This window comes from Oryx dammah, unplaced genomic scaffold (genome assembly GCF_014754425.2).
Source record: "Oryx dammah isolate SB20612 unplaced genomic scaffold, SCBI_Odam_1.1 HiC_scaffold_6, whole genome shotgun sequence".
NCBI classification, from domain to species: domain Eukaryota; kingdom Metazoa; phylum Chordata; class Mammalia; order Artiodactyla; family Bovidae; genus Oryx; species Oryx dammah.
This window is the reverse complement of record NW_024070190.1, coordinates 13,006,552-13,032,837: the sequence shown is the minus strand read 5'-3', so window position 1 is coordinate 13,032,837 and position 26,286 is coordinate 13,006,552. Positions and strand designations below refer to the sequence as shown.

The 26,286-nt window shown below is 46.0% G+C and overlaps 1 protein-coding gene across 1 annotated transcript in view; it reads left to right on the top strand.

Annotated features, from left to right (window-relative positions):
* Positions 1-24,415: 24,415 nt before the first annotated feature.
* GALNT2 (polypeptide N-acetylgalactosaminyltransferase 2) overlaps positions 24,416-26,286 on the top strand; it is a 175,731-nt gene continuing 173,860 nt past the window's right edge. The window contains exon 1 of the mRNA XM_040242779.1: positions 24,416-24,642. Within this exon, the coding sequence (XP_040098713.1) occupies positions 24,517-24,642 (126 nt within the window). The 5' untranslated portion in view covers positions 24,416-24,516. The remainder of the gene's footprint in view (positions 24,643-26,286) is intronic.

The following is a 26,286-nucleotide window of genomic DNA, read 5'->3' as shown; positions in this document are numbered from 1 at the left end:
CATCTCAATAGATGCATAAAAAGCCTTTGACAACATTCAGCACCTATTTATGATTAAAACTCTTTAAAAAATGGGCATAGAAGGAACCTACCTCAACATAGTAAGCCCATATATGATAAGCCTACAGCAAACTTTATTCTCAATGGTGAAAAATGGAACACATTTCCCCTAAGATCAGGAACAAGACAAGCGTGTCCACTTTCACCACTATTATTCAACATAGTTCTGTAAGTCCTAGCTACAGCAATCAGAGAAGAAAAAGAAATAAAAGAAATCCAGATTGGAAAAGAAGAAGTAAAACTCTCACTGTTTGCAGGTGACATGATACTGTACATAGAAAACCCTAAAGATAGTATCAGAAAATTACTAGACCTAATCAGTGAATTTAGCAAAGTTCCAGGATACAAAATAAATACACAGAAATCACTTGCATTTCTCTATATTAACAATGACAAATCAGAGCGATTAAGGAATCAATCCCATTCACTATTGCAACAAAAAGAATCAAATATCTAGGAATAAACTTACCTAAGGATATGAACTGAGAAGGCAATGGCAACCAGTACTCTTGCCTGGAAAATTCCATGGACAAAGGAGCCTGGTAGGCTGCAGTCCATGGGGTCGCTAAGAGTTGGGCAAGACTGAGCGACTTTACTTTCACTTTTCACTTTAATGCATTGGAGAAGGAAATGGCAACCCACTCCAGTGTTCTTGCCTGGAGAATCCCAGGGATGGCGGAGCCTGGTGGGCTGCCGTCTATGGGGTCGCACAGAGTCGGACACGACTGAAGCGACTTAGCAGCAGCAAGGATATGAAAGAACTGTACACAGAAAATTAGAAGAAACTAATGAAAGAAATCAAAGATGAGATAGATGGAGAGATATTCCATGTTGCTGGGTAGGAAGCTTCAATATTGTGGAAATGACTATACTACCAAATGTAATCTACAGATTCAGTGTGATCCCTATCAAATTACCAACGGCATTTTTCACAGAACTAGAACAAAATCGTTTCACAATTCATATGGCAACACAAACTACCCTGAATAGCCAAAGCGGTCTTGAGAAAGAAGAATGGAGCTGGAGGAATCAAGCTTCCTGACCTCAGGTTATACTACAAAGCTATAGTCATCAAGACAGTATGGTACTGGCACAAAAACAGAACTATAGACCAATGGAACAAGATAGAAAGCCCAGAAATAAACCCGTGCACCTAGGGTACCTTATTTTTTACAAAGGAGGCAAGAATATACAATGGGGCAAAGACAGCCTCTTCAATAAATGGTGCTGGACAGCTACATGTAAAAGAATGAAATTAGAACACTTCCTAACACCATACACAAAGATAAACTCAAAATGGATCAAAGACCTAAATGTAAGACTAGAAACTATAAAACTCTTGGAGGAAAACATACACAGAACACTCGAGGACATAAAGCGAGATCCTCTATGACCCACCTCCTAGATTAATGGAAATAAAAACAAAAGTAAACAAGTGGGACCTGATTAAACCTAAAAGCTTTTGTACAGCAAAGGAAACTATAAGCAACGTGAAAAGAAAACCGTCGGAATGGGAGAAAATTATAGCAAATGAAACCACTGACAAAGGATTAATTTACACAATATACAAGCAGCTCATACAACTCAATAGCAGAAAAACAAACAACCCAATCAAAAAGTGGGAAAGAGACCTAAACAGACATTTCTCCAAAGAAGACATAGATGGCTAACAAACACATGAAAAGATGCTCAACATTGCTCATTAGTAGAGAAATGCAAATCAAAACTACAATGAGATATCACCTCACACCAGTCAGAATGGCCCTCATCAAAAAGTCTACAAACAATATATGCTGGAGATGGTGTGGGAAAAAGGGAACACTCTTGCACTGTTTGTGGGAATGTGAATTGATACAGCCACTATGGAAGATGGTATGGAGATTCCTTAAAAAACTAGGAATAAAGCCACCATATGACCCAGCAATCCTACGCCTCATTATATACCCTGAGGAAACCAAAATTGAAAAAGCCACGTGTATCCCATTGTTCATTGCAGCACTATTTACAACAGCTGGAACATGGAAGCAATGTAGGTGTCCAACAACAGATGCACAGACAAAGAAGTTGTGGTACATATACACGGTGGAATATTACTCAGCCATAAAAGGAACGCATTTGAGTCAATTCTAATGAGGTGGATGAGCCTAGAGCTTATTATACAGAGTTAAGTGAGTCAGAAAAAGAAAGATGAATACCATATTCTAACACATATATATGGAATCTAGAAAAATGGTACTGAAGAATTTATTTACTGGGCAAAGTTGGAGAAACAGACATAGAGAATAGACTTATGCACATGGGGAGAGGGGAGGAGAGGGTGAGATGTATGGAAAGAGTAACATGGAAGCTTACATTACCATGTGTAAAATAGACACCAATGGGAATTTGCTGCATGGCTCAGGAAACTCAAACAGGGGCTCTGTATCAACCTAGAGGGGTGGGAAAGGGCGGGAGACGGGAGGGAGTTTCAAAACGGAGGGGTGTATGTATACCTATGGCTGATTCGTGTTGAGGTTTGACAGAAAACAGCAAAATTCTGTAAAGCAATTATCCTCAATAAAAAATAATTTATTATTTTTTTAAAGTGGGGAGGACGTTTGAGTGTGTTGGGCAGCTAAGAATGACTAAAGTAAAATAAACCGCCATTGCAGATTTCAGCATCCTCCGCCACTACTAAACGTGCTCCCAAGCATCCCACCTGAGCCAGGAGGCTCTCTAGCAGCTCGGGCTGATGTGGGAGCAGTCGTCCCAGTAATATTCACCAGGGGGTGGGTCACAGGGCTTTTCTCATGAGACTGCACATCTAACATCTTGTACCTTGGGGAGCTGGGACAAAAGATTGAAACATAGTTGAACTGATGGAAAGGGAGAGTGACACAATTTATTACATGAGAAAAGGTTTAAAGTGTTAGCCCTCGATGAGAATGAGCTGTGCCAGTTTTCTGTGAGTATGATGCTCTGACTCTGGCACCAAGGTCTGGATGAAGAAAAAATAAACTTGATGACCGTAAACACAAATCTACATGAACCAGTGGGTGAGTGGAGGAGGGGCACAGCAGGCAGGGTCCACTGTGCATCGATCACGTGAAGCAGGCCTGCTGGCATCACTTACAGTTGCTGCTGAAATATACTCGACAGGACAAGTCCCCTGCAGGTCTGGGCAGGCAGCTGCCCAGCCTGCAGTGCAGTGGCACTTGACATGAAGCCCCCTTTGGGGACAACAGCAGGCCTGCTCCCCACCACCTGCTGCCACCTCCCAAGCCACATGGTTATGGCACAAGCCACTGGGGAATGTCACCCACCCACCCTCAGGAACAGACGGGCTGAGGCACAGATGAACTCTGTTACTTGCAAAATTCTTCCACACACTCTCCCGTGAGCCCAGGTGAGTCTCTGGTAGCCTGGCGAGGCAGCAGAATAAGTAGTATGATACCCATTTTAGAGACAGATAAACTAAGGTTCCAAGAGAGTGTGACTCACTCAGCATCATCCTACAGCAAGTAGGACAAGGCCCAGTGAGAAAAAATTTATCACGGTGACTCTCTGTTTTAGTCACCACATCGTGTCTGACTCTTTGCGACCTTATGGACTGTATCCCTCCAGGCTCCTCTGTCCATGGGATTTCTCAGGCAAGAATACTCAAGTGGACTGCCATTTCCTTCTCCAGGGGATCTTCCTGACCCAGGACTTGAACCCAGGTCTCCTGCATCGCAGGCAGATTCTTTATGAACTGAACTACGAGGGACTCCTTTCACAGGTTAGAGGCAAAGAAAAGAGGCAAAACTTATTTGTTAAATTTCAGTCATCAAGAGCAAAGTTGTGTTTTGTCGCTCAGTCCTGTCTGACTCTTTGTGGCCCTGTGGACTATAGCCCGCCAGGCTCCTCTGTCCATGGGGATTCTCCAGGCAAGAATAGAAGTGTGTTGCCATTCCCTTCTCCAGAGGCTCTTCCCAACCCAGGGATCGAACCTGGGTCTCCTGCATTGCGGGCAGATTCTTTTACCACTGAGCCACCACGGAAGCCCCAAAGCAAAGTTAATCATTCTTAAATGTTTGAATATTTCCAAATATTCCCTTTCGTTTGGCAGATTCAATTCACATAATGAATTGATTTCTGCTTCAGGGGCAATCTACTTGATAACCCATACTCTGTGGCATTTTGGTCTTATATTCCACATAGAAAGTCCCCTGAATTTGCCCAAGTGTTCTAAGCACAGGAAAGGAACACCACCTAGTCAGTGTCTGGGGCCCCTCATTCCCTGTCATCCTGCCTCATGACGTGCGCTCACATTCCCTGGAGCGTTACCTGGCCTAAACTGTCTTGTCACTGTCTTTTTTGCATATTTCTGGATCTCACTCTCCCAAAGTCATTCAGACCTATCTTTGCTTCCCTCACCTCTTGTTGACTCCTGTCTGCTCTGCACAGGGGCTCTTCGTGGCTCCCTTCCAGCACTCAGTGCTGACTCCTCTCACCTCGCCTCACCCACCCCTTACCCTCCCTGGCAGGCTCCTTACTGAGGGCATCCCAGGGTGGACCCTTCAGCCATACTTGTATTCTGTGCTTTTTTTAAAATATAAATTTATTTAATTGAAGAATAATTATTTTACAATGTTGTAGTGAGTTCTGCCATACATTGACATGAATCAGCCATGGGTGTACATGTGTCCCCCATCCTGAACCCCTCTCCCACCTCCCTCCCCATCCCACCCCTCTGGGTCATCCCAGTGCACCAGCCCCGAGCATCCTGTCTCATGCATCAAACCTGGACTGGCGATTCGTTACACATATGATAATTTACATGTTTCAATGCCATTCTCCCAAATCATCCCACCTTCACCCTCTCCCACAGAGTCCAAAAGACTGTTCTTTACATCTGTGTCTCTTTTGCTGTCTCCCATACAGGGTTATCATTACCATCTTCCTAAATTCCATATATATGCATTAGTATACTGTATTGGTGTTTTTCTTTCTGGCTTACTTCACTCTGTATAATAGGCTCCAATTTCATCCACCTTGTTAGAACCGATTCAAATGTATTCTTTTTAATGGCTGAGTAATACTCCATTGTGTATATGTACCACAGCTTTCTTATCCATTCATCTGCTTCCATGTCATGGCTATTATAAACAGTGCTGTGATGAACATTGGGATACATGTGTCTCTTTCAATTCTGGTTTCCTCAGTGTGTATGCCCAGCAGTGGGGTTGCTGGGTCATAAGGCAGTTCTATTTCCAGTTTTTTAAGGAATCTTCACACTGTTCCCCATAGTGGCTGTACTAGTTTGCATTCCTACCAACAATGTTTTCTCACTGTTTGGGAGAGGGGATGAATTTTACTCAATCCAGCCAATTGCACTTTTAGTTCCTAGGAATCTGGAATTAAGCCTCAATATGTGTGTGTGTGTTCAGTCACTCAGTAGACCACAGCCCACCAGGCCTGTCTGTCCATGGAATTTTCCAGGCAAGAATACCAGAGAGAATTGCCCTTTGCTTCTCCAGGGACTCTTCCCGACCCCGGGATCAAACTTGCCTCCCTTGCATCTCCTGCGTTGGCACACAAATTCCTTACCACTAGAGCCGCCAGATCACCGCTCAAATCTGCTAGGCGGTGGGATGGGGCCTGGGAGGGCCACAGCTGGCCTGTGAGCCCAGAGGTAGAGGAAGCAGGTACTTTAGAGAAGGGTGAAGCACAGAGCAGACCTGGGAGGCTCTGAGGGGTGGCAGGAAGCCAGGCTCGTGGGAGCTCCCTCCTGAGATCAGCCTGGCCGCGGGTCCTGCCTTTGCCCTTGTCTGCTTACACTGCAGGATTTCTGTGTCTCGTACCCTAACGCTTGCTGCTGTCCGCTGCACATTTAATTTGGTGGGAGGATTTAGCAGACAGCATCTGCCCCCATCTTAACGACAGCTTTATTCTGACTCCAGTTTTGCCACCTCAGGAAGAAATCTGATCTAATTTGTTCTGTAGTGTTACGGGTTAAATTATGTTCCCCAAGTTCATATATTGAATTGGTTCCTCAGAATGTAACTATATTTGGAACCAGGACCTTTAAGAGGTAATTATGTTAAGATGAGGTCATAGGTTGGGCCCTAATCCAATGTGACTGGTGTCCTTTAAGAAGAGATCAAGACAAGCGCAGAGGAAGGATCATGGGAGGACCACAGTAAGACACAGGGAGGACACAGGGACAAGGACAGACCTACACAAGGTCTGTCTGTGTGTAGACAGACCCTCCACACCAAGGAGAGGGGCCTCCAGAGAAACCGGTCCTGCAGACCCTCTGAGCTTGCACTTCCAACCTCCAGAACTATGAAACAATAGCCGCGTGGCTACGGGGTGTGGCTTCCACCTTCCCCTGCCTTACAGGCCCCACCAGTGGCCTCAGTGGTACAGTGCTCTCCTGAGTGGGGCAGAACACCGTTGCCCTTAACTGACACACCCACTGAGAGGACACTCCCCTATTCGCTTTACAAACACCCCTCATCAAACAGTGTGTTTGGATCCCTAACTCGCCCATCACCTCATTTCCTTGCTGTTCTTTGCAACATAATTCCAGAGTTCATTGAATTCTCTCCCTCGCTTCCCCTCCCTCTTCTCCCTATTTTTATTTGATATTAGACTTTCAGTTGTATTTTACTGTATTTAACTTTCCAAGGAACTTTAGATCCCAGAGCTCAGTCCTTAGCACCTGTCCCCAACTTCCCTGCACCCCTGGTGTCCTCAGTCACCCCTCCACGGCCAGGGGCCACCACATCCATCTCAACCCTCGCCTCCCTCCCAGACTCCAGACACTCCTGTCCACAGCTTCACGATGTCTCAGAGAGTCTGTGGGACATCTCTCACTCAACACCCCCACCCCCACCCCCACCCCCGCCCCCTGTTCCTTCCCCAGGAACCAGCCCTATCTCCTGTCTTGCTGCCTCTGCTGAGGGCAGCTCTGGGCAGAGTCCCCTTAACCTACATCAACCTTAACTTCTTTCTCTCTCCCAGACCCAACTTACTACCTGCAGGAAGTCTCGTTGGTTCTACCCTCAAGATTGAAGAGACAGACCCTCCTCGCCTGCTCTGCCGTACCCCCGTCTGAGCCACCACCCCGTCTCAGTGATCGCATTTCCTTTCTGAAGACCTTCCTGCTGCTGCTCTCCATGTGCGCTGCCAACACAGCAGCTGGCATCCACCACGTCTCCTCTGCCCCAAATCCCCCAAGGTGTTTGTCAGAAGCCAAGTCCTATGGCACCCATGGGGCCCCACGTCCCCAGCTGGCTTCGACCTTTGACCCATCTCTAATCTCCTTCCCTTCACTCTCCTTTTGATCCACCAACACTGGCATCCCCTGTTGACCCTGCAGGCCAGACAAGCTCCCGCCTCAGAACATGCCCTGGCTACTCTGGCTCTTGCCTGGAAGCCCTTCCCTAGGGATTTGTTGGCAACCCTCTCACCCCCAGCAGTCTGGGCTCCATGGGGCCTGCCAGGTCTCCCCTTTAACGCTGTAGCCTGACCACCTCACTGTGCCCCATCCCTTCCGTCCAGCACACCTTCTGCCTCCAAACGCACTCTTCACTCTCCTTGCTTGTTATGAGGAACCTCATCACTTTTCTCACCCCTGTGCTGGAATGTAAGCCCCAAAAGGACCCTTTGTTCCCTGATGCCACCCAAGTTCCCAGGGCAGTGCCCAGCACCAAACATGTGCCCAGTAATACTGGGTGAAGGAGTGAGCAGGGCTCCTCACTGAGCCCACCTGCCGCTGTCCCCTGTTTCCTGGAGCCTGAGCCTCCTGCCCTGTGGAGACCCTCAGAGGAGGAGTTCCTCACCCGAGGGGACCAGCTGCTGTTTACACAGTCTGTCTTGACACCCCTGCCTGGGAGCACCTACCCAAGTTCAGATCCACCCCAGCCCCACGCCGATGGCACTAACAGGCTTGTAACTGCAGTACATCCTGAGTCATCTACTAATCTTTTGAAAAACCCTACAACACTGCTTTTAGTTTATTTCATTCCCCCCGCCCCCATGCCTGTTGGGTCAAGTTCAGATGTACAGGTCTGTGAGCCCACTTCCAGCTGGGCGCCGCCTGGACCACAGCTGTCTGCACACCTGCATTGCTGCCGTCTCTCTGCCTGTCACCTGTCCCACTTCCGAACCCTCGTCCATCGCTCCTCCCAGAATGATCACACTTCAGACTGAACTATATTTATCCTTGAAAGCCTAATTCAAGCCCTCCCCCACAACCCTTCCAGCACTCTGGCCCACATGTACCTGCCTTTTTTGTTTTGAACTGTTATAATTACAACTGGGGGCTTCCCTGGGGGCTCTGTCAGTAAAGAATTCGCCTGCAGTGCGGGAGACTTGGGTTTGATCCCTGGGTTGGGAAGATCCCAACCCGGAGGAGGGCATGGCAACCACACCAGTATTCTTGCCTGGAGAATCTCCATGGACAGAAGAGCCTGGTGGGTTGCAGTCCATGGGGTTACAAAGAGTCGGACACGACTGAGCATCTGAGCACAGCTTACCACAGCTACAATTGAGAGCTGCTTCTTAGATCAATGCAGTGGGAGATTAAGGTCAGTAAACCTTTTTTTGTTTGGAAACCCAAAAGAGACTTAGAATCCTGGCTTGCTCTCTACCACATATATTGCATTTAAAATTTTCTGTTGACCTCTTAATTGTCCATCCCAGCATTTTGACACTTTTTATTGCCTTCCTGTCTATTCTCTGTGTGTTCTGTCTTTCAAACAAGGCAATAAGTTTCTTGAGGGTAAAGGCTGTTTCATAGAGCAACACCTTGACTAGAAATTTCTTAGGAGCATGGTTCATTTATTCAAAGTCAACTATGTTCAAAAATAAAAACGAAACATCTTCATAAATCATTCTAAGCAGAGCCTCCTGGTTACAGATGCAAGTCAGAAATACGTCAGTGCGGTGTCTGCTTCTCCCTACCCATTCTGGAGTCAGCTCGGCTCGTTTAGCGGGTGTGGGAGTCTGGGAGGTTCCTGCAGACACCTGGAGCCTCTTGGTGCTCATTCTCACTCTCTGAAGTGCCTCGTGGGCTAACCTCTGTGACCACCTCCACCTCACCACCCCACAATCAAGTCTGGAGCAGAAGATCCAAATCAATTGAAACCCATTTCCTCAGCCTTGTATACACTATACTAAAAAGTGTGAGTTTTTTTTTTTTTCTTGAAAGCAGAGGTTTTTCTCTGTGTTCTTCATCAGTGTTTCCTGTAACCTATAATAGAGCTTGAAAAAAGTATATACTCAAAACCGTCTTTGCCGAATGGGTGACTCAGCTTACTGGAGATTTATACTTTGAACCCTTTATCCCCAATTACTCAATGAAATGCTCAGGAATGATCAGTTATCTTCATGGGGAGAAATGTTCTCCCTCCCATTACCTCCTTACGCAAAAATAGCTCAGAAATTACCCCTAGGCCTATTCACCTGATCCTGCAGCTAGCCTAAGGGAGCTGATTCCCAGACATTTCCTCACAGTCACCTGCCCAGCTCGCTGCCCCATCCTCGAAGTAGGACAAGCTGTCACTGTGTCCCCTTCTCGTCACCAACCTCATCAGGCTCCTCAGGCCCTCTGTCTCAAGCCCTTTTCTCTCCAGGGCTTTCCATCCCTCATCCCTACAGAGGTCAAACCTTTCTTCTGTTCTGTCATGCTAAACATTGCCCCAGCTCGGCACTCATTTCCTTCCTAGGACCTCCAGACACAGTGCATCTTATGTCCAGCACATTGGCGCCCTTGGTATTAGATGCAGGAATTTTTCTTAGTATAATCTCTCTTTTCTGACATCCTAGAACATCCTGGATTCTCTTCCTGGTTAAGAAGTTTCTAAAAAGACATTCTGTCTGAGGATGAAGCATCTTTGCTAACAGAGGTATGGATAATTTAGGTGCTTTTTTAGAACTTCCGAAGAGATTAGACCCAAAGCAAAAAAAAATTCTGTGGAGCTGAGCTTAATCCTTAGCAGTTTTGAGGACAGACACCCCATAGAGCACATTTTTGTGTCCCTTTTACTTTTTAGAGAAGTTCTAAGCCTAACAGAGACCTGTAATGAACACGTGTTGAATAACTGATTGACTGACTGACTGCCAGCCAGCCGAGAAAGCCAGATGTTTCTGTCTGGCGACAAGGTCTGGGTTTTTGTTTTTTTATTTTTTAGGAAAAATTATGATTATTTTCACTGCAATTATCCTGCAAATTTCCCTCATTTTTCCTTTATTGTTTTTTTCTCCCAACTTTTCAGCTTGAAAAATTTTAAATATAGACAAAGTTGAAAGAACGGGATAGTAATCTCATTATGGTCTCCACCTGGATTCAATAATTAATGTTTTTCCATATGTGGTTTCTCTCTATACATTTATGCCTGTGGCCTGCTCAGTTGCTTCAGCCGTGTCTGACTCTTCTCTGTCCACGGAATTCTCCAGGCAAGAATACTGGAGTGAGTTGCCATGCCCATCTCCAGAGGATTTTCCTAACAGAGGGATCGAACCTGTACTTTTCTGTTGCTTCTGCATGGCAGGCGGATTCTTTACCACTGAGCCACCGGGAGAAGATACATATTTATACCTCTCTATATAAAATAACTCTCTCTATAAATATAAATACTTCTTTGCTGGCCCATTTGAAAGTAAGTTGCAGATATCATGACACTTCACCCCTTAAGTATTTCAGGCTGCATCTGCTAAGAATGAGAACATTTGTCTACATAAGTACAACAGCATTATCAGAACTAAAAATTAATAATCATGTCAAAATATAATCTAATATTCCTTCATTTATTCTTAAATTGGAGATGTTTGCCTTTTGTTTACATAATGACTTTGTTTTCATAAATTGAATTTCAGTTCTTTTTCCCTACAAGTCCACTAGATTTTATAGGGATAGGAAAAACCTATAGTTCACAGAAAACCACTGAAGTCTCTGGTTCTGGGACCATAAAGCGTTAGTCAGGCTCAAAAGGTGAGTTGTGTCCAAAACAGGCCACATCTGTCCTTAAGCAGGATCTGGGGAAGGGTTGCTTTGGGCCCCTGAGAGCTACCCAGGCCCACGGGGCTGTCAGAGACTCTGAGCCCTACAGCTCTGCAGTGTAGAACCTGCTCTCGCTTCAGTCTGCGTCTAGTGTCCTTTACATACTTGCCTTACCGAATTTAAACGCAGTAAACGAGCCAGCTCCCCTCTTGCCAATTCTGACTCAGTAGGTGTGGGGTGGGAATCTCAGGAAATTGTATTTTCACAAAGTTCTCCAGGATTAGAAATCTGGCAGGGGGAGGGGGAAATGGAAAATCCCCCATGACAGTCTGCCCACACAACACTTCTCTCTATATCTTATGTGTATGTGTTTGTGGGTTTTGTAAGATGATTCCAATTATCTTCAAATGTGAGTGTTGTATAAACTATAAATAAGTGAGTGACTTCCCCAGCACACCCATGCACATGTTCCCATCCTGGGACTCTGCAGCTAAGGGAAGAGGGGGTGTTGCTGTGAGCCTAGAGTGAATGGCCTGGGTCTTCACTTGGCCCTGCTATATTCTAGTTGCATGGATGGTTTAGAAAACTGACTTGAATTCTCTGAGCCTCAGGCAGTCCTCTGAGATGAACAGAGTGATAACTCATGAGTACTCAGTGAGCTGTGCCTGTGTAAGCACTCTGTGAGACAATGCACAGGAGTCCAGTTGAGTTGGAAGTCTGTTCACCCAGAGTCCAGGTCTATATAAGGGGCCACCGGGGCAAGTGCACCAGGGGTTTGTATATCTTGGGAACTGAGAGGTCTCCCAGGAGAAGCCCATTGCAAAACAGGGCAGCCACCATGGGCTGGAGGAGGGGACGGGAAGAGGACTTCTGAGGTTAGGGAAGCAGCTGCTGATCATCAGAAGGTTCTCCTCCCCACCCAGGATGTGCAATACAAGAGTGGACAACAATGATTATCATCTCTGAGGAGTGTGGACAAGACAAAGGCCCTCAGCAGCTCTGGGGCAGCTTGCCCCATGCTGGCAACAGCAGAGATTGCCCTGGGGGCACCCCTCCCCTGGAATGGGTTTCCTGGTACTCTTGGGTGAAAGGACGCACACAGGCAGGAGGCGAGTCACAACCCAGGCTTAGCTGACAACAGCATGATCATGATGTCCTCCTTGTCCCAGGCACTCATGGAGACAGAACCATCCAGAGTGAAAGGAGCTATTGTGCCAGCTCCCAGCTATAGTCTGGAGCTCCTGTCCAGGAGAGGCTGGGGAGGGGCTCCAGCACAACGATGGACAATGAAGAGCAGGAAGAAACCCCTGGGCAGCTGGCCCTTCATCCCCCATGGCCTGCTGTTCCCCTGGTGTGGGGCAAGGAGGCTGTGCAGACACTTCTCGGCTGCTCTGTTTTCTGCTCGGTGGATTGCCAGGGCCAGCAAGGAAGGGAAGACAGCAGTGCTGAGGGGGTTCTGGACAGAGGCTGATGAGCCAGGCTGAGTTTCACTGAGGCTTTAGATGCCAAAAAAGAGTCAGTGATTCCTCCTCCTTTCTGACTGTTTAACTGAAGCATAACTTGCATATAGATAATGCATCTATCATAGCTTTCCAGTCCATCGGACTTTTTCAGAAACTCAATGGCTCCCGCAGCCAGCACCCAGATCCAAAGCCAAAAGGTCCTCAATTTCCTCAAAGACTGCTTGCTGAGCTGCCTTGGGCAGGTAACACAACAGCACTGGGCCTCATTGTAAAACTGGAATAATCATAGTGTTTACTTTATCAGGCTGTTCTGAAGATTAATAATAATCATGGAAAATAATATACAAATAGCACTTGGAACAAAGCCTGGTGTGTAACAAGTACATCGTTAATGTTTATATTTACAGGGCAATCGAATTCTTTAACCTAAATCACAATGATGAATAATTTCTCAGTCTCAACTCAAGTCAGGAAATTTCTGGGAAGATTATGGGAGGTGGTCAACGTATGTATCCACTGGGTATGGGAGGGACAGTAGTCCTCAACTCACCATGGATGGACTGTTACACTTCCAAGTGTCCCCTCGCGTTAAAGGCAGCTCACTGTAGGACACGGGCAGCAGACTTTAATGTCTGCTTTTTACAACGTGTGTTAGTCAGTCGTGTCCAGCTTTTTGTAACCCCACAGACCGTAGCCTGCCAGGCTCCTCTGTCTACGGGATTCTCCAGGCAAGAATATTGGAGTGGACTGCTATTCCCTTCTCCAGAGGATCTTCCCAACACAGGGATTGAACCCTGGTCTCCTGCATTGCAGGCAGATTCTTTACCATTTGAGCTACAGGGAAGAATTTTTATAGGAGCCTCAACATTCATGGATGGGGAACCTGGCGGGCTGCAGTCCATAGGGTCGCAAATAGTGGGACATGATTGAAGTGACTTAGCACACACTGTATAAACACACTTCAAATTTTAGAGGTAAAGAGTTCTTGTTATTCAATTTCAGTGTATAATATTCTGGTCCCATCTAAGAAGTTAAAATTTTGTTTTTCTATTCTTTCCTAACTGGATGTTTTCCTCCTACTAAAACAGTTTAGGAAAAGGAAAGCTGAACAATCAGATTATATTAAAAAAAAAAGGTTCTGTTGCATAAAGACACATATTTCAGCAAATTGTACAGGGCTCCTGACACCTCTGCCAACAGCAACTGGGACAGTGAATGGCTACAGACATACCTCCGTTTCATTGATGTGTTGCTGTAAGTAGGCACTGTTCCTGCTGTACTGAACACTCAAGAAAAGTGCCCTAAGGGCTTCCGGCAGGAGAAGATGACCTGGAAGAATGACTACCGCAGAGCCGCCTAGGCTGAGCCAAGGACAAGTCAGCACTTAAGGAGAGTTGGCACTCGGCTCATTACCCAGAAAAACACAGGACGTGTGTACAAGCAGGTGTGGGTGCAAGTGTGGCAGGAAGGTAGACACAGGTGAAAGGAAGGGAAAGGAGAGTTCTGCCTGTGCAAGCTGCCTCAGGAACCAAGATACAGTGAAATTTAGAGGCCTGAGCTGGGTAGCTTTACTCAAATGGTTTCAGGGTTCTGCATCTTTCTTCATTCGCAAAACGCAGCAGATCATCAGGCTCTATCACACTGTCAGTTAAATTATTTTTTAAAGAAAATAAATCAAGCGAAAAGCAAAGAAGAAAAGGAAAGTTATAGGCATCTAAATGCAGAGTTCCAAAGAATAGCAAGAAGAGATAAGAAAGCCGTCTTCAGCGATCAATGCAAAGAAATAGAGGAAAACAACAGAATGGGAAAGACTAGAGATCTCTTCAAGAAAATTAGAGATACCAGGGGAACATTTCATGCAAAGATGGGCTCGGTAAAGGACAGAACTGGTATGGACCTAACAGAAGCAGAAGATATTAAGAAGAGGTGGCAAGAATACATGAAAGAACTGTATAAAAAAGATCTTCACGACCCAGATAGTCATGATGATGTGATCACTAATCTAGAACCAGACATCTTGGAATGTGAAGTCAAGTGGGCCTTAGAAAGCATCGCTACGAACAAAGCTAGTGGAGGTGATGGAATTTCAGTTGAGCTATTTCAAATCCTGAAAGATGATGCTGTCAAAGTGCTGCACTCAATATGCCAGCAAATTTGGAAAACTCAGCAGTGGCCACAGGACTGGAAAAGGTCCGTTTTCATTCCAATCCCAAAGAAAGGCAATGCCAAAGAATGCTCAAACTACTGCACAATTGCACTCATCTCACATGCTAGTAAAGTAATGCTCAAAATTCTCCAAGCCAGGCTTCAGCAATATGTGAACCGTGAACTCCCTGACGTTCAAGCTGGTTTTAGAAAAGGCAGAGGAACCAGAGATCAAACTGCCAACATCCGCTGGATCATCGAAAAAGCAAGACAAGAGAGTTCCAGAAAAACATCTATTTCTGCTTTATTGACTATGCCAAAGCCTTTGACTGTGTGGATCACAATAAACTGTGGAATATTCCGAAAGAGATGGGAATACCAGACCACCTGACCTGCCTCTTGAGAAATCTGTATGCAGGTCAGGAAGCAACAGTTAGAACTGGACATGGAACAACAGACTGGTGCCAAATAGGAAAAGGAGTATGTCAAGGCTATATATTGTCACCCTGCTTATTTAACTTCTATGCAGGGTACATCATGAAAAACGCTGGACTGGAAGAAACACAAGCTGGAATCAAGATTGCCAGGAGAAATATCAATAAGCTCAGATTATGCAGATGACACCACCCTTATGGCAGAAAGTGAAGAGGAACTAAAAAGCCTCTTGATGAAAGTGAAAGAGGAGAGTGAAAAAGTTGGCCTAAAGCTCAACATTCAGAAAACGAAGATCATGGCATCCCGTCCCATCACTGCATGGGAAATAGATGGGGAAACAGTGTCAGACTTTATTTTTGGGGGCTCCAGGATCACTGCAGATGGTGACTGCAGCCATGAAATTAAAAGACGCTTACTCCTTGGAAGAAAAGTTATGACCAACCTAGATAGCATATTGAAAAGCAGAGACATTACTTTGCCGACTAAGGTCCATCTAGTCAAGGCTATGGTTTTTCCTGTGGTCATGTATGGATGTGAGAGTTGGACTGTGAAGAAGGCTGAGCGCCAAAGAATTGATGCTTTTGAACTGTGGTGTTGGAGAAGACTCTTGAGAGTCCCTTGGACTGCAAGGAGATCCAACCAGTCCATTCTGAAGGAGATCAACCCTGGGATTTCTCTGGAAGGAATGATGCTAAAGCTGAAACTCCAGTACTTTGGCCACCTGATGCGAAGAGTTGACTCATTGGAAAAAACTCTGATGCTGGGAGGGATTGGGGCAGGAGGAGAAGGGGACGACTGAGGATGAGATGGCTGGATGGCATCACGGACTCGATGGATGTGAGTCTGAGTGAACTCCGGGAGATGGTGATGAACAGGGAGCCCTGGCGTGCTGCGATTCATGGGGTCGCAAAGAGCCGGACACTACTGAGCGACTGAACTGAACTGAACTGAACTGAACTGATAGGAAACTTGGCAAAATAATTCTCATGTGCTCTTTACCTAGACTTATCACCTCCAAATATTGAATATTTTGCTACAGCTGTTTTATTATCCTGCATCTATACTTTTCCTGAACTTTCGAGGGTAGCTGGTGTTTATCAGGCCACTTTAACCTTTGATACTTCAGTTGCTATTTCCTAAGAACAAGACTTTCCTATGTAGTCATGCTATAGCTCTCACAACGAGAAAATCTCACCCTCCACACGTGCGGGCAGTGTTGTACGGTTGAGCTATGTTGCTACCTATCCTGCATCCCTCATACACTTTCATTAATTGTTCTTGTCACATTCTTAGCCCCTCATAGAGGATCATGGGCTCAAGTTGTCATCCTGTCTGTCTCCTTAGGTCCACTAGTCTGGACCAGCTCCTCGCCCTTTCCTTGTCTTGCATAATAGTGACATTGCTGAAGAACACAAGTCAATTATTTTACAGACTGTTCTTCAATTTTGTTTCTTTCAGTATTTATTCACTATGACATTCAAGTTGTGTATCCTTGACCAGAATACTAAAATGGCATTTCGTGTCTTTCTCAGGGTATTTGGGCAGACGCAGGATGTCCACTTGTCCCTCCTGAGTGGGTCATCTGATCACCTGGCCAAGGTGTTGCTTAATCTCTCCACTGTACAGTTACTAGTCTTCCTCTGTAACTAACAAGTATTCTGACAAAAGACACTATAAACATCCTCCTTCTCATCCAACTTTCCTGTTCCTCCTGCCCCCACCACACACACTTGAATATCTACTGAGTCTTCTCCAACCAACCATTACTATGATGGTTGCAAAACAGTGACTTTTAATGTCACCTTCCCTTCACTTTTATCAGCTGACATTCTCTGGAAAGAAAGAGCCCTCTCATCTCCTCCATTTGTTTATCTACTAATTACCAGCATGTACTCTTGGATTTCCATTTTATTCAGTATTTATTTTGACACATATGTGTCCTAGATTTAGACAATGGGCCCTTCAAGCTGGCTCCTATGACCTTTTACCCCCATCTCCTCAAACTGAAACTCTGTACCTTACTTTCTATTACCAGATGTTCTAGGCTTATCTAGTACTGTCTAGGCTACAGTCTAGATGTGGAAAATTCTTCAAGAGATGGGAATACGAGACCACCTTATCTGCCTCCTGAGAAATTTGTATGCAGGTCAGGAAGCAACAGTTAGAACTGGACATGGGACAATAGACTGGTTCCAAACTGGGAAAGGAGTATGTCAAAGCTGTATATTGTCATCCTGCTTATTTCACTTATATGTAGAGTACATTTTGCGAAGTGCCAGCCTGGATGAAGCACAAGCTGGATTCAAGAATGCTGGGAGAAATAAGAATAGCCTCAGATACGCAGATGACACTACCCTTATGGCAGAAAGTGAAGAAGAACTAAAGAGCCCCTTAATAAAAGTGAAAGAGGAGAGTGAAAAAGTTGGCTTAAAAGTCAATATTCAGAAAAGTAAAATCCCATCTGGTCCCATCACTTCAATGGCAAATATATGGGGAAACAGTGACAGACTTTATTTTGGGGGGGCTCCCAAATCACTGCAGATGGTGACTGCAGCCATGAAATTAAAAGACGCCTGCTCCTTGGAAGAAAAGCTATGACCAACCTAGACAGCATATTAAAAAGCAGAGACATTATTCTGCCCAACAAATATCTGCCTAGTCAAAGCTGTGGTTTTTCCAGTAGTCATGTATGGATGTGAGAGTTGGACTGTAAAGAAAGCTGATCACTGAAAAATTGATGCTTTTGAATTGTGGTGTTGAAGACTCTTGAGAGTCCCTTGGACTGAAAGGAAATCCAACTCGTTCATCCTAAAGTAAATCAGTCCTGAATATTCACTGGAAGGACTGATGCTGAAACTGAAGCACCAAACTTTGGTCACTTAATGCGAAGAACTGACTCATTGGAAAAGATCCTGATGCTGGGACAGATTAAAGGCAGGAGGAGAAGGGGACAACAGAGGATGAGATGGCTGGATGGCATCACTGACGCAATGGACATGAGCTTGAGTGAGCTCCAGGAGTTGGTGATGGACAGGGAAGCCTGGTGTGCTGCAGTCCACAGGATCGCAAAGAGAAAGAGTTGGACACGACTGAGCAACTGAACTGAACTGAGGCTCCAGTCACGGATCAATCGCTGCTCCAAGGAAACTTTCTTGGGATGGAAAATGGGATTTAGAAACCAAGATCTAGTTGCAAGATGTTCTCATTTATGCCAAGATATTGTTGCTCTGGTCCTTTCAATGGACAGACCTAGGAAATATGTACATACATGAGTATGGTATATGTAGAAATGCTTGTTTATATGTGGACATAAAGATGAGCATAGACAAGTGTATATATATGTATAAAATAATGAGTTCACACTGTTCTAATTCCAAGTCTACTCCAAGTAATCTCTGCCTTCCCTCATTCCACACTGTATCTCCTTTCTTTCATAATGAAAACCCTAGATCCCTGAAACAATACATTTTCTGATTTGCTCAATTGCACAATGTGCATAAAATACTTCGATTGTGACAACTATAACACTATGAAGAAGAAGCATAAAGAAGAGTTCAAAAATTGTCTGGAGTTCGTTTTCTAGGCTGAGGGTATATAGCCCAAGTACTTTGTTTAAAACTTATACATATTAATCCCTTTATCCCCTTTCAATCTGATTATGTTATCCATTCACAATATAGTTGGGTTCAGGCATTTCTGTTTGGATTCAGTTTTTAGTGTTCCTGTCATGGTTTTGTTGATTTTACTTTACTTTTGAATATGTAGGATATTAACATGTTTCCAGGACTTCCCTGGTGGCTCAGACAGTAAAGAGTCTGCTTGTAATGCGGGAGACCTGGGTTCAATCCCTGGGTCAGAAAGATTCCCTGGAGAAGGAAATGGCAATCCACTCCATAATTCTTGCCTGGAAAATCCCATGGATGGAGGAACCTTGCAGGCTACAGTCCATGGCGTCACAAAGAGTCAGACACGACTGAGTGACTAACACACAAAACATGCTTCCAGGATCAAGCCTAGGAGAAAGGCACCAGGTGTCACACTCTTCCTGTTCCACTTTCTCTTCCTCCCACTCCTTACAGGTAACTCATTTCATTATTTTCTGGTTTATCATTGATGTGCCAGTTGCCAAAATAAACAGATATTTGTATGTTTTCTTATTTTCCCTTCTTTCTTATATAAAAGTAGCATGTACTATATAAGCTATTGTATTTTGCATTTAATATTTCATTTAATGTTTAATAACATATCCCAGAAGTCATTCCATACCTATTCATAAAAGGCTTCCTTATTCTTTTTTATAGCCCTACCAACAGAGTGTCTTGTCATGCTTTCCAATTTTTGCCAGTTTGTTGGAGGGATAAACAGTATCTCTGTAGTTTTAATTTGCAACTCTTTTACGAGTAAAGTGGAACATCTTTCACATGTTTACAAACTCATAAGCTCTTTACTGTGAATTGTCTGTTTATGTGTTTTGCCCTTCTTAATATTTAAGTTCTTAATATATTAGGGATATTACTTTGCTCCTTTATCTATGATAGGTGTGGAAATAATTTCTTCCCATTTGTCATGTCTTTTTATTTTGATAAAATGTACACAAAATTCACCATGTGAATCAGTTTCAAGTGTACATTTAAGGGACATTAAACATATACACATTGTCCTGGACCACCATCCATCCCCAGAACTTTGTCATCTCCCCAAACTGGAACTCTGTACCAGTTTCCCCATTTCCCCTCTCTCAGTCCCAAGTAACTACCCTTCTTTCTCTTTCTGTGAATTTGACTTGTCTAGGTACTTCATTTAAGTGGGTTCATAGTATTTGTCTTTTTATGCCCGGTTTATTTCACTTAGTATCATGCTGTATCATTCAAAAAACTAAGATCATGGGATCCAGTCCCATCATTTCGTGGCAAATAGATGGGGAAACAGTGACAAGACTTTATTTTCTTGGGCTCCAAAATCACTGCAGATGGTGAATGCAGCCATGAATTTAAAAGACACTTGCTCCTTGGAGGAAAACCTATGACCAACCTAGACAGCATATTAAAAAGCAGAGACATTACTTTGCTGACAAAGGTCTTTCTAGTCAAAGCTATGGTTTTTCTAGTAGTCATGTATGGATGTGAGAGTTGGACCATAAAGAAAGCTGATCACCAAAGAACTGATGCTTTTGAATTGTGTATTGGAGAAGACTTGAGAGTCCCTTGGGCTGCAAGGAGATCCAACCAGTCCATCCTAAAGGAGATCCAACCAGTCCATCCTAAAGGAGATCAGTCCTGGGTGTTCACTGGAAAGCCTGATGTTGAAGCTGAAACTACAATACTTTAGCCACCTGATGTGAAGAACTGACTCATTGGAAAAGACCTCATGCTGGGAACGACTGAAAGCAGGAGGAGAAGGGATGACAGAGATGAGCGGGTTGGATGGCATCACCGACTTGATGGACATGAGCTTGAGTAAGCTCCAGGAGTTGGTGATGGACAGGGAGGCCTGGTGTGCTGCAGTCCATGGGGTCGCAAAGAGGTGGACACAACTGAGTGAACTGAACTGATCATGTTGTAACTTATGTCAAAATTTCCTTTCTTTTAAAAGTCAAATAATTTTCCACTGTATGTCACATTTCATTCATACATTCGTTGATGGAGACTGGGTTGCTTCCATGTTCTGGCTATTGTGACTAATAGTGCCATGAACACAGGAGCACTGCTCAAGCCCTTGCTCTCACTCCTTTCAGGTATGCACCCGGAAGTGGAATTGCTGAATCATGTTGTAATTCTAGGTTTAATTTTTTTAAGGAATAGGAGTTCCAATTTCTCCACATCCTTTTCAATGTTTGTTATGTTTTGGGATTTTTGTTGTTTAAAAAGAATAGCCATACTAATGGATGTGAAGTGATACCTCATTCTGGAGTTTGTTTTTTGCATAATCGGTGTTGGAGGTAGATTCACATCTGCCCTCGTGGATTTTAGTTGTTGTCACAAGGTCTATTTCATCTTTGCAGTTGCTTTGTCTTTAGACTTCCCCACATCACATCCAGCCTTTCTTCTGACTTCATGTCTACAAACTACAGTGCCTTCAGACCCGCTGCTGTGCACAATGGAGTTGAAGCTTTAGCCATAAAAAGTTGGACATGACTGAGAAACTAACAGAGTTATCTCTTGTTTGGGGGAAGCTCATTCTCCAAGAAAGGCATAGTTTTTGTGCTCAGTTCTCATCTTTGCCTATAGCCTGGATGCTTGAAAGCTGAACCCAAAAATCCTTGGCTGGTACTTTCTTTCCTTGAGTGTCTTGTGAATACTCTTCTACTGTTGCCTTGCCTAAATATTTATTTCTATAAGTAACTTGATCTTTTTTCCTTTACAATCTAATAGTTTTAATAAAATATGTTTTGGAGTTGATTATTCCACTCAGTTCTCCAAGGTATACAGTTGTTGTTTAGTTTCATGTCTGACTCTTTTGTGATCCCATGGACTATAGGCCGCCAAGCTCCTCTGTCCCTGGGATTTCCCAGGCAAGAATACTGGAGTGGGCTGCCATTTCCTTCTCCAGGGGATCTTCCCAACTCAGGGATTAAACCTATGTTTGCTGCACTGCAAATGGATTCTTTACTGCTAAGCCACAGGAAGCCCCTTCCACGGTATATGGAAGTTGATATAAAATTTTTCTCTTATTTCTGGATTGTTTTCTGGGATTATAGTTTTCCTCCAAGTTTTATTAAGATATGATTGACATATAGCATTGTGCACAGAATAATGGTTTGACTAACATATATTGTATGAGTCCTACAATGTTTAGTTAATATGCATCATCTCATTTAGATACAAAAAAAAAGGAAAGAAAGAAAGTTTTTTTTCCTTGTGATGAGAACTCTTAGGAGGCACTCTTAACAATCTTTAAAAATACCACATAGTAGTGGTAACGATAGTCATCATGCTGTAGATTACATCTGAAATGATTGTGTTAATATTAATTCTGCTTCACTGTTTGGTGTTTCAACTTTAGAGGCTCCAGGGATATGTATTTTGGTTCTTCTTTCCTGGCTTTCATCTCAACCACTTATCTCTGAAAGCTTTTTGACTTCTTTATTTATCTTATTCTCAATTTCTTGATGATTTTCTTGCCATTATTCAGTGTTCTTTTACATAATTGTATTTGATATATTCTCTCTTGTGTGTCTTACAGTTACTTGTTTCTGGGATAGTTTTGTCTTTATTTTTAATTTCTTGAATCTGATCAACTTCTACTATAATTCATCCTAATTTTTATATAATATATTCTTAGGTTTTGAATTTCTGATTCTAGTGGTATGTAAAAGTGTGTGTGTGTGTCTCTCTGTACGAAACTTTGTTAAGCTTGAGAGTTTGACATACAGTGTTACAATTTTTCTCTGCTTTGTGGTTTTATTGATGGAAGATTTTCATCAGTTGAAATGTTATGATTCATCTTATAAGAAATGTATTTTCTTCTTGGCAGTAGCTTTTTATGCAGTTATTTTGATGTTTTAGTGTTACTAGGCATCCTGATACAGGGCTCATGGTTCTAGAAGGCCCTCTTCTCTGCACTGTTGTTTAGTCGCTAAGTCATGCCCGATTCTTTGGCAACTCCATGGACTGGCTCCTCTGTCCATGGGATTCCCCAGGCAGGAATACTGGAGTGGGTTGCCAGGGCCTTCTCCAGGGGGTCTTCCCGACCCAGGGATAGAACCTGTGTCTCTTGCATTGGCAGGAGGTTTCTTTAGCACTGAGTCACTTGGGAAGCCTCTTTTCTCTGCATACTGAAGTGCAGTTTTTAATAGATAACCACTCTGAGGGAGGGATTAGTTGTCATTTATTTCTGTGGGATCCTTAATTTTCCTTTTTCAGTTCCTTCTTTTCCTTCACTACCAGATCTCCAAAGGGCACTGCCATTTCTCTATTTGACACTTCCCAAGACCAAGGCCTCCTCAAGCCGCCACATCCCGTCCCATTCTCTTTCAGACCTCTTCCCTTGTCCAGTCAAGTACCCAACCTGTGTTCAGTGTTTAGTTCTTGGGGTTGGACTTGCTCTTCATAGAAGGATTTAAGCCTGGGTTACACTTAAGTCCTTGGCAACAGTGGAGGGAGCTCTGTTGGAATATGATGTCTTTCCTTTATTCTACTTAAGAAGTAATTTGAAGGTCAGTTCATGACATTCACTGTCACAGTAGAGCTGAAGGCTTGTTTGTGTTTGTGTTTTATTGAGGATGTGAGTAGAGCTTCAGATGCAGACAGCTGCCTTTATCCTCTGAACTGGGCAGCTCCTGGAATCCCTTTTAAAATATTAAGCTCTAAGTAACATTCTTTCTTTCCTAGGAACACTGGAAACTTTGCTGTTACAAGGGCATTGTCAAGGTTACTTAGATTCTGTTACAAGACAGATCTGTCTTCTTGCATCTTTAAAGCTGTTACTTGTGCTGCCTCTTCTTTCTTCTAATATCGAAACAACCGCAAAGAAACGATTTTAAAAATATGTGTTGCCTTCCTTTTCCTTATTTCGCGTTTGATGATATGGGGAGAGAGGTGGGAGGTGGGGGGCGGTTCAGGATTGGGAACTCATGTACACCCGTGGCGGATTCATGTCAATGTATGGCAAAACCAATACAGTATTGTAAAGTAAAATTTAAAAAAAAAAAAAAAAAAAAAAAAAAACGAAAAAGAAAACCCTGCTATTAAGCGCTCTGTTCATCCCCAGAAACATATTCCCTTGAAAAAAACACCTCTCGGTTTCTACCGCTAGGCCCCCACCTCTGCGTAAACAAATAAATAAAATAGACACCTGGGGATTAGGGGTGTTTTTGCTGCAAGATTGCTAAGAAAACTGCAGTGAGCAGCAGCCGAGTCTGGTCCTGAAGAGGGGATTTGCACCAAAAAACTCAGGTCGGTCGGCCAATAAGAGGGAGCCTGCCAGGGGTCTGGGGTGGACCCAAAGACTGAGGACCGAGGAGGTAATGCTTTCGCCCGGCCAGCGTGAGGAAGCGGTGACCCGCTGTCCCCGGTGTGGGCGCCTGTGTGTGTGCGCACGTGTGCGCGCCTTCCCCGGGGCCCCGGCGACCACCTGTCACTCACAGGGGTGGCCGGGCGGCGGCCGGCGGAGGCACTCCCCGGGGGGCACCCGAGCCGCCGCCGTGGAGACGCGGTAATCCCCTCTCCCGCCCCCGCCGGGCCCCCGCAGCCGCCGCCGATTGGTCGCCCTTTGCTCCCTGACCCCCTGGCCGCCTCCGCGGCTGCCGCTTCCTGCTCCGGCGCCGCGCGGCGCTCCCGGCCGGGGCGGAGCTCGGGCGCTGGGCGCGCGCCGCCCTCGCCGCCAGCCGCGCCGGAGGAGGAGCCGCCGCGCCCTTCCCCTTCCTCCGCTCCTCCCCGGCCCGCGCCCGCCGCGGCCCCAGGCAGACTCGCGAGCAGCGGCCGCGGCCGGCGGCCGAGTCGGGAGGATGCGGCGGCGCTCGCGGATGCTGCTCTGTTTCGCCTTCCTGTGGGTGCTGGGCATCGCCTACTACATGTACTCGGGGGGCGGCTCCGCACTGGCCGCGGGCGCGGGCGGCGGCGCCGGCAGGAAGGTGAGTGGGGTGCCTGCCCGCGGCCCGGCCCCCGGAGTCCCCGGCGCCCATGCGCCCGGGCCCCGCCGCCGAGGCCCCTCGCTCGGACGCACCGCCGGGGACCGAGGGGGTTTCCTGGTCCCTCCTGCCCTTCTCCGCCCCGATCTCGGCTCTGGCCATCCGCCCCCGCCTTGGGCCTCGCGACCGAGTCCCTGGGGCTGGGGGCGCCGCCGGCCGCTCGGTGCACTCCGGGCTCGGGAGGGGGCGACCCCGTGCAGCTCCCAGGGCTGGGGTCGCTGACGCCTCTAGTCGCCCCCCGTCCCCGCTCTCTGCTCCTCTTAATTTGAGTGTCGTCCGGCCGTCGGGAGCCCAGTCCCCTGCGGTGAGAAGTTTGGGGGTGAGAGTATGGGGAAGCACAAAAGGGGGTGGGGGGAAGGGAGAGAGGCGGCTGCCTTTCCAACGTGTCACGTACCTTGGGAGAGAGGAATCCAAGTTTCTTTTCAGCCCTTTGAAACCAGCCACTGCAGCCCCCCTACCTCCCCCTCTTCGCCGCGCCGCGGGGAGGGGGCGGTTCTGGGTCTCGGCCCGCTTCCCCTGGGGGCGGGGGCGCAGCCAGCCCCGCGCCCGACGGAACAGACCGCCCTGGCGGTGCAGGCGGAAGGCCCCCGCGCCCGGGTGAGGCCGGCCGCCCACACCCCCGACGGTCCCCTCCCTGCCCCGGTGCTCGCCTTGACCGGCTCGGCCGGCCCTTCAGCGCGGCCCCCGGCGCCCGCCTTTCCCAGCCCCTCGCTCCTGTTCGGTGGGGTGGTCCTTCTGCTGAGTGTGTTCTAGATGGGTTCCAAGGGCCGAGGGGTTGGGCCGTGGGGACCGCGTGAGCCGCTCTGCACAGCCAGCCGCTCTAGGAAGGAAATGGAGCGCCCAGGGCGCCTGGCCTTGCGATCCTGCTGGGAGAGCGGGGGCTCTGGGCGGTGCGCATGCCGCCAGCGGTGTTTGTCGTGTTTGGCAACTACCAGGCTTTGAAAGTGACCCCACACCGTGTAACCCCTATACTGTGACGGTTAGTGTCAGCGCAAATCCAGGAAATTCTGAGTTAATGAAGGTGGACCATGGGTTGAACTGGAACCAGAGAGTGGTATCCTGGAACAAGCAGGACGCTAGTAACTGGATGAGGAGACTGTAGCCCTAAAGTCAGACCGTAAATGTCAACGCTGAAGCCTGGCTACTTCAGAGGTTTCCTTCCGTCCGTCCTTCTTTCGTTCATTCTCAGCGGAAGGTATTAGATGGAGACAGGTGTCTTATTTGATTCATGGTAAATTTCTTAGGATATATCTAGAGGGGCAAAAGGAAAAAGTCTTCTCATGTACAGAATTGGCCTAGCTTGTTTCTGAGCTGACAGGTTCTCTTAGCCCTATCTTTTCCCTGTTTTAATCCAAGGAACTGTTATTTAGGTAAGTGGAGTTTGTTCATCCTTGAATGGTAAAGAGCGATGCACCCAGTGCAAGCAGTGCAGCCCTTTGAAAACTGTGGTCATACTAAACTCGAATTATTTCAAAAGCTTTGCTTCCCAGCAAACGGTGCTTTTGCAGGTCCATGTAGCCTGGTGTGCTGGTGAGACCTGGCAAAGCTTCCTGCCTTTCGTGTGGAAGAAAACCAAATACACAAGCC